Source organism: Heterodontus francisci, chromosome 8 (genome assembly GCF_036365525.1).
Source record: "Heterodontus francisci isolate sHetFra1 chromosome 8, sHetFra1.hap1, whole genome shotgun sequence".
Taxonomy (NCBI): Eukaryota; Metazoa; Chordata; class Chondrichthyes; order Heterodontiformes; family Heterodontidae; genus Heterodontus; species Heterodontus francisci.
Genome location: NC_090378.1, coordinates 23,741,869 through 23,755,440, shown reverse-complemented (window position 1 = coordinate 23,755,440; position 13,572 = coordinate 23,741,869). Strand labels below are relative to the sequence as shown.

Sequence of the window (13,572 nt, the reverse complement as noted above, 5' to 3'; positions counted from 1 at the left end):
ATGGGGCAGGACGTCAGAAATGCTCCATCCATCAATATTGGCGACCACGCTCTGGAAGTGGTTCAAGAGTTCACCTACCTAGGCTCAACTATCACCAGTAACCTGTCTCTAGATGCAGAAATCAACAAGCGCATGGGTAAGGCTTCCACTGCTATGTCCAGACTGGCCAAGAGAGTGTGGGAAAATGGCGCACTGACACGGAACACAAAAGTCCGAGTGTATCAGGCCTGTGTCCTCAGTACCTTGCTCTATGGCAGCGAGGCCTGGACAACGTATGTCAGCCAAGAGCGACGTCTCAATTCATTCCATCTTCGCTGCCTCCGGAGAATACTTGGCATCAGGTGGCAGGACCGTATCTCCAACACAGAAGTCCTTGAAGCGGCCAACATCCCCAGCTTATACACACTACTGAGTCAGCGGCGCTTGAGATGGCTTGGCCATGTGAGCCGCATGGAAGATGGCAGGATCCCCAAAGACACATTGTACAGCGAGCTCGCCACTGGTATCAGACCCACCGGCTGTCCATGTCTCCGCTATAAAGCCGTCTGCAAACGCGACATGAAATCCTGTGACATTAATCACAAGTCGTGGGAGTCAGTTGCCAGCGTTCGCCAGAGCTGGCGGGCAGCCATAAAGACAGGGCTAAAATGTGGCGAGTCGAAGAGACTTAGTAGTTGGCAGGAAAAAAGACAGAGGCGCAAGGGGAGAGCCAACTGTGCAACAGCCCCGACAAACAAATTTCTCTGCAGCACCTGTGGAAGAGCCTGTCACTCTGGAATTGGCCTTTATAGCCACTCCAGGCGCTGCTTCACAAACCACTGACCACCTCCAGGCGCGTATCCATTGTCTCTCGAGATAAGGAGGCCCAAAAGAAAAGAAAGAATTCCAGTCATACCTATCCTAGTGTAACCAGAGCATCTTCAGCAAAGGCATCTCTTCCTGTCCGCACTGTTACCTCTGGAGTCCCCCTTATTTCCTCTCTACATGCTACCCCTTAGTGATGACATCTGCAGATGTGGGGCGATTGTCAACATGTATGCTGATGACACTCAGCACCACTTCACCACATTTTGATTCCTCTACTATCTCTGTGCTGTCAGACTACTTGTCTGAACTACTTCTCTGACAGCAGTTTTGGATAAACTGGAATTTCCTCCAGTTTAACACTGGGAAGGTCAAAGCCTGCAGTTTCAGCTTCCACCACAAATTCTAAAGCCTTGTGACCAATTCCATCTCACTCCCCAATCGGTGTTGTGGACTGAGCTAGACTGTTAATAATCTTTGTCTGCATCCTATTAAATCTCAAGCTGAGCTGTGACCCCCATATACAATCACAAAAAACTCCTATATACCACTTTGTAATATCACCCGCCTTCACAGTTATCTCAGCCTTCTGCTAATTCAGCCCTCAGCCATGCCTTTGTCACCTTCAGACTCATCTATTCCAATGCTCTCCTGGCCAGCCTCCCATCTTCCACCCGCATAGGTTAAGCAGCTCATCCATAATTGCTGTCCATGTCCCACTCATGAATCACCTCTGCCCACACTGGCCGACACGGTCTCCCAAAGTCTCCATGTTTAAACACAAAATATGTGGATTTTAAGTCTTTCTTGGCCTAACCCATAACTATGTTTGTAACCTCCTCCAGCCCTGCACGAACCTTCCATTCATCAAATTCGAACCTCATGCATCCACCCTCCCTTCAGGCCACTACTGATGGCTGTGCCTTCAGTTGTAGAGGCTCTACACTCTGGCATTCCCTTCCTCTTTCCTTCTTTAAGAAGCATACTGCATCCCCCCCAAAAAAACACACCTCTTTAATTAAGTTTTTGGTCACCACTCCGAAGATCTTCATTGGCTCAGAATCCATTTTTTCCCTCATTACACCTCTGAGAAATACCTCAGGATGTTTTTCTACATTTAAGGTGGTATATAAAGTTCTCATTTAAATAGCTCAAAGGCCATCATGCAAATTTGAAAGTCCCACATTGCTTGGTAAAAGGGAGAGCCATAGAACCAGAGAGAAAGTACAGCACAGAAGGAGGCCATTCAGCCCATTGTGTCCATGCCAGCTGGAAAAACAACTAGCTGTCCAATCTAATCCCACCCAACAGCACCTGGTCCATAGCCTTGCTGGTTACAGCACTTCAGGTGCATGTCCAGTTATCTTTTAAAAGAATTAAGGGTTTCTGCCTCCACCACTGTAGCTGGCAGTGAATTCCAGACACCCACCACCCTCTGGGTGAAAAAGTCTTTCCTCAGGTCCTCTCTGATCCTTCTACCAATCATCTTAAATCTGTGTCCCCTGGTAATTGGCCTCTCCGCTAGGGGAGACAGGTCCTTCCTGTCTACTCTATCTAGGCCCCTCATAATTTTGTCCACCTCTATTAAGTCATCCCACAGCCTCCTCTGTTCTAAGGAAAACAAGCCTAGCCTATCCAATCTTTCCTCATAGCTGCAACTTTCAAACCCTGGCAACATTCTTGTAAATCTCCTCTGTACTCTCTCCAGAGCAATTATGTTCTTTCTGTAATGTGGTGACCAGAACTGTATGCAATACTCCAGCTGTGACCTAACCAGCGTTTTATACAGTTCCAGCATTACATCCCTGCTTTTGAATTTTATACCTCAGCCAATAAAGGAAAGCATTTTATATGCCTTCTTCACCACTCTATCTACCTGTCCTGCCACCTTCAGGGACCTGTGGAGATGCACTCCAAGGTGTCTCACTTCTTCTACCCCTCTCCATATCCACCCGCTTATTGTGTATTCCCTCGCATTATTTGCCCTCCCCAAATGCATTACCTCACACTTCTCTGTTTTGAATCCCATTTGCCACTTTTCTGCCCACTCAACCAAACCATTGCGATCATTCTGGAGTCTATGGCTATCCTCTTCACTATCTTTTGTGTCATTAGCAAATTTCCCAATCATGCCTCCCACATTTAAGTCCAAATCATTAATATATACCACAAACAGCAAGGGACCCAAGACTGAGCCCTGTGGAACACCAATGGAAACAGCTTTCCATTCGTAAAAACATAGGTCAACTATTACCCTTTGTTTCAATACCCTGAGCCAATTCTGGATCCAACCTGCCACATTCCCCTGTATCCCATGGGCTTTCATTTTACCATGCGGGACCTTGTCAAATGCCTTACTAAAATCCATGTAGACAACATCCACTGCACTACCCTCATCAATCCTCCTTGTTACTTCCTCAAAAAACTCAATCAAGTTAGTAAGACATGACCTTCCCTAACAAATCCATGTTGACTATCCCTGAATAATCCATGCCTTTCTGAGTGGCAGTTTATCCTGTCCCTCAGAATTGATTCTAACAATGTACCCACCACCAAGGCCAGACTAACCAGCCTACAATTATTTGGCCTATCCCTCTCACCCTTTTTAAACAATGGTATCGCGTTCACAAACCTCCAATCGTCTGGTACCTCGCCTGTATCTATTGAGGATTTGAAGATGATCCTCAGCGCATCTCCTATTTCCTCCCTGGTTTCCTTTAACAACCTGGGAAGCAATCCTTCTGGCCCTGGCGATTTATCCACTTTCAAGGATGCCAGACCCTCTAGTACTTCCTCTATCATTATGCTTATCGTATCTAATATTTCACACGCCTCCTCTTTAACTACAATGTCTGCATCTACCCTCTCCTTTGTGAAGACAGAGACAAAAAACGCATAAGTTCCCAGTACATCTCTGATAGGCTCTACCCTTTCCTTAGTTATCCTCTCGCTCTTAATGTACTGATAAAACAACTTCGGGTTTTCCTTGATTTTACCTGCCAATAATTTTTCATGTCCTCTCTTTGCTTTTCTAATTTCCTTTTTTACTTCACCCCTTCACTTTCTATAATCCTCTAGGCTTACTAAAGTATTAAGATTTTTGTGAGTGTCATTAGCTTTTTTTTTCTGCTTTAACTTCATCTAAGCTTCTAGATAACCAGAGGGTTCTAGATTTGGCAGTGCCACCCTTTATCTTTGTGGGGACATGCCTACTCTGTGCCTGTAGTATCTCACTTATGATTATTACCCACTGGTTTGCCACAACTTTTCCTTCAAGTATCTGTATCCAGTATATTTTGCCAGATCACCCCTAAATTTCGTAAAATTTGCCTTCCTCCAATTTAGGACCTTTCCTCAGGTTTTTTCTTTGTCCTTTTCCATGATTATACTACAACTAACTGTATTATTGTCACTATCTCCAAAATGGACACCAACTGTTACTTCATCCACTTGCCCTGCTTCACTACCAAAGACTAAATCTACAATTGCGGCCCTCTCGTAGTGCTTGTTACGTGCTGGCTAAAAAAGTTCTCTTGAATGCAGTTCAAGAATTTTGTCCCCTCTGTGCCCTAAACATTGCTTGTAACCCAGTTGATACTGGGATAGCTGAATATAGGGCAATGATTCACAATGAAATTGCATTGGATTATATTACCTTCCCAGCAAAACTGAAGGAGATAAAAAGGCAAAAATAGAATTTTAAATAATATGCCACGTCACCCTCAGACTTAGTTATTTCAATGCTCTCTTTGCTGCTCTTTCATCCTTGACCCTCCATAATTGCCAGCTCCAAAAACTCTGCTGCTTGTATCCTATCATGCATTAAGTCTTTCCTATTAACCCATCTTTACTGATCTACATTGACTCCCAGTCTCTTGCCACCTCAAATTTAAAATTCATGGCCTTGTTTTTAAGTCCCTCCATGGACTCAACCCCCATTTCAGTAAACCACTCTAGCCAGCCAAGCTTCCCCATGCTCCCACCTGCAAAGTTCCCAGTTACTCAGGTTCCAGCATCTTGTGCAGTCCCCAGTCCTTTTAGCCCATCATTGACAACTGTGCTTTCAGCCACTTTAGGTTCTATTCTCTGATATTCTTTCCCTAAACCCTTGCGTGCCTCTACCTCTCTCCCCTTTTTACAAACACATTACTTTGACCAAAGCTTGGTCATCTTTCATAATCCCCATTTCTTTGGCTTGGTGTCTGCTTTCTTCACACTTCTGAAGCACCTTGGGATGTTTTTCTATGTTAAAGGTGCCATTATCTGTGTTCATTTCTTGTTTTGAAGTACACGGTTATATTTACCTGCTCATATTCCTCAATCCGTATATCCTTTCCTTCAACTTCACTTTTCATCAGATTTATTTGTTGCTCCTTTTGTAGTAGCTTAAAGTCTTTCTCACGTAATTCTTCTTGTGTGAGCTGTAGTTTTTCATCCAAAATTTCCACCTATCCAAATAAAGTAATGTTAAGAATTGGTTTCAGTGTCAGAAAGCAATCTAGCAAAGTAATTTGGGAGCAAGAGATTCAAATCGAAAAAGAGACATACTTATTGCTTAGCTGTGTACCTTAAGTCAGAAAATGCCAAATTAGCATTTGTGTTCAACAGCGAGATCAAAAAAAAACTTGTGCATAAAATTTAGTCTTCATCTACTGAAAGTGACATATTAGCTATCTAGATATGGCCTTCCTCATTCATTCTTTCCAACTTTCTAAAGTCAATTGCAGCTGCTCAAGCATACAATATTGAAGTATTATACTTCCCTCAGCAGTGGACATAATGACCTCTTTTAAGTGAAGGCTGAAATTCTGAATCAACTTAAAAATGTTTCCTTGGCTGCAGCTATAGTATCTGTATTGGGAACAGTTATAATTGAATGGTATAGCCACTTTGTTATCTGAATGACATTTATTTAACTGGCTTGGGGCACATTTGTAGGGAAGCTGAGGTTGTAGAAATGAGGCCTTTTTTTGTTGCCGAATAATCCATACATAATCTGCAAGACCTTGTTGCCCCTTTGCCCAACTTCAAATAATCTCTGTGGTGGCGACTCAGTAGCATGGAGAGAAAGCTAGGCAAGACTTTATTTTTAGGAGTAGTTCCGCCCACACACATAATATTGCACTTGTCCAAGTTAAAAACCATTTTCCAATTGCAGCCTCAGTTCCCCAACACATCCAAGCCTGCTTAGAGTTGTTTAGTCTCCTCTACCATCCTAACACTTGTACAAATCTTTGCATCTGCCACAAGCTTGTGGTTCACTCCACAACACCTATATCTAGGTTATTTGAAAAGACAGTAAAGAGCAAAAATCTCTGTGGGATACCACTAGTAACTAGTCTCCAAGCAAGTCCACAGCCATTGATAAAAGGGGGTGGAAATCTGGAACTCTCTCCCCAAAAAGCTGTCGAGGCTGTCAGTTGAAAGTTCAAGACGAAGATTGATAGAATTTTGTTACGCAACGGCATAAAGGGTTACGGACCTAAAGCGGGTGAATAAAGTTGATGTAGATCAGTCACAATGCAACTGAACAGGCTCAAGGGGCTGAACAGCTTACTCCTGTTCCTATAATAGCTTATAACAACTTTGTCTACAGGCATGCAGCCAATTCTTGATCCACCACAGCAGCTTCCCACTATTTCATGATCTTGTCTGGAGGTACCTCATCAAATGTGTTCTGAAAACCCAGGTGGTCAATGTCTGGATTCCCTCATCCATCAACCTTATGACTGCTTCAAAAAAATCAAATTACTAAGACATGACCTTCTATTCAAAAAGCTGTGTTTATTGTCCTTTATAACACCTTCACTGTCTGGATGATCATAAAGAGCATCTCATAATCCCTTTGAACATCAAGCCTATAAATCATGTTCATAGGCCTATAATTTCCCTGGTTCTGCCTTTTTACCCTTTTTAAGAATAGAAACTACACAAGCATTCTTCCAGTTCGAGGTAAAAGTCCCTGACACTAGCAAGCAGTTAATGACCCAGGCTAAGAATAAGAAAGCTATGCCCCATCTCTTTAAGGATCCTCAGTTGGATGTTATGGTTGGTATTAAGATGCTATCTGGGTAGGTAGCAAGATTTATTCTAAGATTTGTCCAAGATGATTTCCTCATCTCTTTAATATTTAAAGTTTTACTATTAACAGTGCAATTTCTTGCTGATAGTTGATCACTCTTTTGGAGTGTAAAGACTTATGCAAAATAGTAGTTTAATGCCTCAACCATCTGTCCTAGGAAATTTTTCACTGGCCCTAATTGGTCTTTAACAATCCTGACTCCTAATGTAGTTAAATAGGCTATTACCATTGCTATTGCAATTGTCTACTACCTTCTTCAATGACCCTTTAGCTGCTCTAATAGCAGTTTTTGTATCTTTTAACTTCTCATCCACATACTGTCCCTCGGCGACACCATCCAAAAATACAGCAACACCCAGCTCTACCTCACCACCACCTCTCTCAATCCCTCCACCGTCTCTAAATTGTCAGACTGCTTGTCTGATATCCAGTACTGGGTGAGCAGAAATTTCTTCCAACTAAATATTGGGAGGACCCAAAGACATTGCCCTTGCTCTCTGCCACAAATTCGGTTCCCACGCCACCAACTCAATCGCTCTCCCTGCCAAATGTCTAAGGTTGAACCAGACTGGTCACAACCTTGGCGCCATATTTGACTCGAAATTCAGCATCTGACCATGCATCCGCTTCATCACTAAGACCACCCATTTCCACTTTTCCTTTTCTTTTTATTCTCTTCATGGGATGTGGGCAGCGCTGGCAAGGTCAGCATTTATTGCCCTTGAGAAGGTGGTAGTGAGGAATGGTGATATATTTCCAAGGCAGGATGCTCTGTTACTTGGAGTCACCTCCAAGTAACAGAGCATCCTGCCTTGGAAACCTGCAGGTGCAGGTGCTCCCATAGAAACATAGAAAATAGGAGTAGGCCATTCGGCCCTTCGAGCCTGCTCCTCCATTCATTATGATCATGGCTGATCATCCAACTCAGTAACCTGTTCCTACTTTCGCCCCATATCCTTTGATCCCTTTCACCCCAAGAGCTATAACAAAGCCCTTTTTGAAAACATACAATGTTTTGGCCTCAACTGCTTTCTGTGGTAGCGAGTTCCACAGGCTCACCACTCTCTGGTGAAGACATTTCTCCTCATCTCAGTCCTGAAAGGTTTACCCCATATCCTTAGACTATGACCCCTGGTTCTGGACTACCCCACCATCGGGAACATCCTTCCTGCATCTACCCTGTCAAGCCCTGTTAGAATTTTACAGGTTTCTATGAGAATCCCCCTCAGTCTTCTGAACTCCAGCGAATATAATCCTAACTGGTTCAATCTCTCCTCATACGTCAGTCCCACCATCCCAGGAATCAGTCTGCGAAACCTTTGCTGCGCTCCCCCCTTCTTCAGATAAGGAGACCAAAACTGCACACAATATTCCAGGTGTGGCCTCACCAAGGCCCTGTATAATTGCAGCAAGACATCCCTGCTCCTGTACTCGAATCCTCTCGCTATGAAGGCCAACATACCATTTCCCTTTTTTACCGCCTGTTGCACGTGCATGCTTACCTTCAGCAACTGGTGTACAAGAACACCCAGGTCTCATTGCATATTCGCCTCTCTCAATTTATAGCCGATCAGATATTAATCTGCCTTCCTGTTTTTGCTACCAAAGTGGATAACCTCACATTTATCCACATTATACTGCAACTTTTACCCATTGTCTCTCGAGACAAGGAGGCCAAAGAAGAAGATACTGCAACTGCCATGCATTTGCCCACTCACTCAACTTGTCCAAATCACCCTGAAATCTCTCTGCATTCTCCTCACAACTCACCCTCTCACCCAGTTTTGTGTCATCTGCAAATTTGAGATATTACATTTAGTTCCCTCATCTAAAATCATTAATGTATATTGTGAATAGCTGGGGTCCTAGCACCGATCCCTGCGGTACCCTCAAGTCACTGCCTGCCATTCAGAAAAAGACCCATTTATTCCTACTCCTTGTTTCCTGTCTGCCATCCAATTCATCGCAATACACTACCCACAATCCCATGTGCTTTAATTTTACATGCTAATCTCTTACATGGGACTTTGTCGAAAGCCTTCTGGAAGTCCAAATCAACCACATCCACTGGCTCCCCCTCATCAACTCTACTAGTTACATCCTCGAAGAATTCTAGTCGATTTGTCAAGCAAGATTTCCCTTTCGTAAACGCATGCTGACTCTGCCTGATTCTACCACTGTTCTCTAAGTGCTCTGCTATAAAATCTTTGATAATGGAAATTTCCCCACTACCGACCTCAGGCTGACTGGTTTCCTGTTTTCTCTCTACCTCCCTTTTTAAATAGTGGGGTTACATTAGCTACCCTCCAATCTGTAGGAACTGTTCCAGAGTCTATAGAATCTTGGAAGATGACCACCAATGCATCCACTATTTCCAGGGCCACTTCCTTAAGTACTCTGGGATGTAGATTATCAGGCCCTGGGGATTTATCCGCCTTCAAACCCATCAATTTCCCCAACACCATTTCTCTACTAATACTGATTTCCTTCAGTTCCTCCCTCTCACTAAACCCCGTGTTCCCAACATTTCTGGTATGATATTTGTGTCCTCCTTTGTGAAGACAGAACCAAAGTATGCATTTAGTTGGTCAGCTATTTCTTTGTCCCCATAATACATTCCCCTGTTTCTGACTGTAAGGGACCTACATTTGTCTTCACCAATCTTTTTTTATTTAATTTTATTTAGAGATACAGCACTGAAACAGGCCCTTCGGCCCACCGAGTCTGTGCCGACCATCAACCACCCATTTATACTAATCCTACACTCAGCCCATATTCCTACCACATCCCCACCTGTCCCTATATTCCCCTACCACCTACCTTAACTAGGGGCAATTTATAATGGCCAATTTACCTATCAACCTGCAAGTCTTTGGCTGTGGGAGGAAACCAGAGGACCCGTCGAAAACCCACGCAGACACGGGGAGAACTTGCAAACTCCACACAGTCAGTACCGAGAATTGAACCCGGGTCGCTGGAGCTGTGAGGCTGCAGTGCTAACCACTGTGCTGCCCGCTCTTCACATACCTATAGAAACTTTTACAGTCAGTTTTTATGTTCCCCGAAGCTTACTCTCGCACTCTGTTTTCCCCTTCTTAATCAATCCCTTGGTCCTCCTTTGCTGAATTCTAAACAGCTCCCAATCCTCAGGTCTGTTGTTTTTTCTGGCGAATTTGTATGCCTCTTCCTTGGATCTAATGGTTATCTCCAATTTCCCTTGTAAGCCATGGTTTGGTGACCTTTCCCATTTTACTTTTGCGCCAGACAGGAATAAACAATTTCTGCAGTTCATCCATGCGCTCCTTAAATGTTTGCCATTGCCTATCCACCATCATCCCTTTAAGTAACGTTTCCCAATCCATCATAGCCAACTCGTGCCTCATACCTTCGTAGTTTCCTTTATTAAGATTCAGCACCCTAGTCTCAGAATCAACTACGTCACTCTCCATCATGATGAATAATTCTATCATATTATGGTCACTCATCCCCAACGGGTCTCGCACCACTAGGTTGTCAATTATTCCTCTCTCATTACACAATACCCAGTCTAGGATGGCCTGTCCTCTAGTTGGTTCCTCAACGTATTGGTCCAGAAAACCATCTCGTATACACTCGCTACATTCATTCAGACAAGTGGAGAGTATTCTAATACACTCCTGACTTGTACCTTGTAGATGGTGGATAGGCTTTGGGGTGTCAGGAGGTGAGATACTCGTCACAGAATTCCCAACCTCTGACCTGCTCTTGATTCTGTACTGTCCACCATTCCTATTACAGGCCCCGATATGACAGTCATGTATTCCGCATCAAATCAGCAGGCTGTTAAGTTTGAAAGCACTGACGTTCATCTCGTCTGACTGTCCTCCATCAGATCTAACTGAATTACTTCAAGTTGTACCATCCCCTCCTTCCTTCTGGTCAAAATTGCTACCGACTCTGAAATCATCCTGCAAGGCAGAAACAATTTCCAAGTCCTTTTCTCTACCATAAATTGCCCCCTTAACCTTCTCTCTCTCTCACTGCAACCTCATACTCTGCTCAAACCCAAAATGCATGGGATTCAAGGATTTCTGTCATCCAAAATCAAGACCATCTCTACTGCAGCTATATCTGTTAATACTGATCCTCAAATCCCCATCCCCAGCCCTCACATCTGCTTTTCATCCATCTGTGCCACCATCCTTTCTATTCTCTGCAGCTTCACCCTATCTCATTCGTAAAATCTATCTCCCTTGATATCTTCTCATCTCAGATCACCCAACTGTTAGTGGAAATTATCAATCTGCTGCTCGTGTGACATTGCCCCCAACTCTTTCAAAACTTGTGTTATCAACTCCCTCAAAAAATTCACCTCAACATCTCCACTCTTCTCCCAACTACCTTTCCTAACTCTCCAAAGTAGAATATGGTTCTTGCCTACACCAATTTCTCAAACAGAGAGATTACGGCAAAAACAAACAGACACGCAATTCAACAATCAGTACTCTATCATACATCTAAAACAGTTTTAATCAGCTTCTAGGTGATTTATTCATGGAATAAACAAAACGTAAGTCACAGTTCAGGAATGCTGCTCATTTTTGCCCATCCTTCAGGAAAATGTGTGATTTCTTACAAAAACAAAAACAGAATTCAACGAAAATGAGGCAAATCTGATCTAATGATACATCCCAAATCCATCCTGGTGAATGTTGCACAGTAACTAGAATAGATTCGTTGTTCACTAGGCTGTCTCTTCTTAGAATAATTACTTACATTCCAAATACAAAACATTGAAGCATGATACTCTGCCACAATGGAATTATCTACAAAGCAGTAACAAGTAATAGAAACTCAATGGGGAAAAATTCTGTCACTGGCACTACTAAAAAAAAAAGATTTCCGGGCACCAGAGTAATCTCCCCATCACTGCTTGGACATGCCTCCCTTTATGTAAACTCTTGGTTTCTTGTTTTTTCGAGTGACACAGCTGAGGCAGGGGATTTAATGTACTATTTTACTTTGCCACCATTAAAATTCAAGATCATCTTGGATAAAGACAAACTTAAAACTTATTACGTTTAAAAAGAGGGGCATCAAACCTGTTTATTGCGCTCTTTAACGCTCAACTCCGATTTCTCCAAAGAACTCTGTAAACAGATAATTTTCTTCTCCATCTCAGTTTTGTGTTCATGAACATTCATATCCAACTGTGTGAGCTGTGGAATAAATGGTAATTACATGCAACTAATTGGTATTAAACTTCATAATTTTAGATTCATTTTTTTTATTCATTCATGGGAAGTGGGCGTCACTGGCTATGCCAGCATTTATTGCCCATCCCTTCATTGCCCTTGAGAAGGTGGTGGTGAGCTGCCTACTTGAACTAAAACATTCTATACAGCAAAAGGAAATTTACAGCTAGAATTACAAAGCTAGATAAAATTAATTTTCGCACTTTAATGATGGGAGCATTCTTCCTAAGAGGATGCAGATTAATTCGCTACATATCGCAGACTTTATGCCTAACTGGAATCACAGAATAATACAGTGCAGAAGAGGCCCTCCGGCCCATCGAGTCTGCACCGATGCATTAAAGACACCTGACCTGTTTACCTAATCCCATTTGCCAGCACTTGGCCCATAACCTTGAATGTTGTGACATGCCAAGTGCTCATCCAGGTATTTTTTTAAAGGATGTGAGGCAACCTGCCTCTACCACTCTCCCAGGCAGGGCATTCCAGACCGTCACCACCCTCTGGGTAAAAAAGTTCTTCCTCAAATCCCCCTTAAACCTCCCGCCCCTCACTTTAAACATGTGACCCCTCGTAACTGACCCTTCAACTAAGGGGAACAGCTGCTCCCTATCCACCCTGTCCATGCCCCTCATAATCTTGTACACCTCGATCAGATCACCCCTCAGTCTTCTCTGCTCCAGCGAAAACAACCCAAGCCTATCCAACCTCTCTTCATAGCTTAAATGTTCCATCCCAGGCAACATCCTGGTGAATCGCCTCTGCACCCCCTCCAGTGCAATCACATCCTTCCTATAATGTGGCAACCAGAATAGGACACAGTACTCCAGCTGTGGCCTTACCAAAGTTCCGTACAACTCCAACATGACCTCCCTGCTTTTGTAATCTATGCCTCGATTGATAAAGGCAAGTGTCCCATATGCCTTTTTCACCACCCTATTAACCTGCCCTTCTGCCTTCAGAGATCTATGGACAAACAATCCAAGGTCCCTTTGTTCCTCGGAACTTCCCAGTGTCAGGCCATTCATTGAGTACTTCCGTGTCACATTACTCCTTCCAAAGTGTATCACCTCACACTTTTCAGCGTTAAATTCCATCTGCCACTTTTCTGCCCATTTGACCATCCCATCTATATCTTCCTGTCACCTAAGACACTCCACCTCACTGTTAACCACTCGGCTAATCTTTGTGTCATCCACGAACTTACTGATCCTACCCCCCAGTCATCTATGTCGTTTATATAAATGACAAACAATAGGGGACCCAGCACAGATCCCTGTGGTACGCCACTGGACACTGGCTTCCAGTCACTAAAACAGCCGTCTGTCATCACTCTCTGTCTCCTACAGCTAAGCTAATTTTGAATCCACCTTATCAAGTTACCTTGTATCCCATGTGCATTTGCTTTCTTGATAAGTCTCCCATGTGGGACCTTGTCAAAGACTTTGCTGA

General features: G+C 43.4%; 1 protein-coding gene across 1 annotated transcript in view; it reads right to left on the bottom strand.

Annotated features, from left to right (window-relative positions):
* Positions 1-13,572, bottom strand: part of ccdc18 (coiled-coil domain containing 18) — a 216,038-nt gene that overhangs the window by 46,482 nt on the left and 155,984 nt on the right. The window contains exons 23-24 of the mRNA XM_068036805.1: positions 11,968-12,084; positions 5,109-5,252 (exon numbers count right to left, since the gene is read on the bottom strand). Of these exons, the coding sequence (XP_067892906.1) occupies positions 5,109-5,252; positions 11,968-12,084 (261 nt within the window). The remainder of the gene's footprint in view (positions 1-5,108; positions 5,253-11,967; positions 12,085-13,572) is intronic.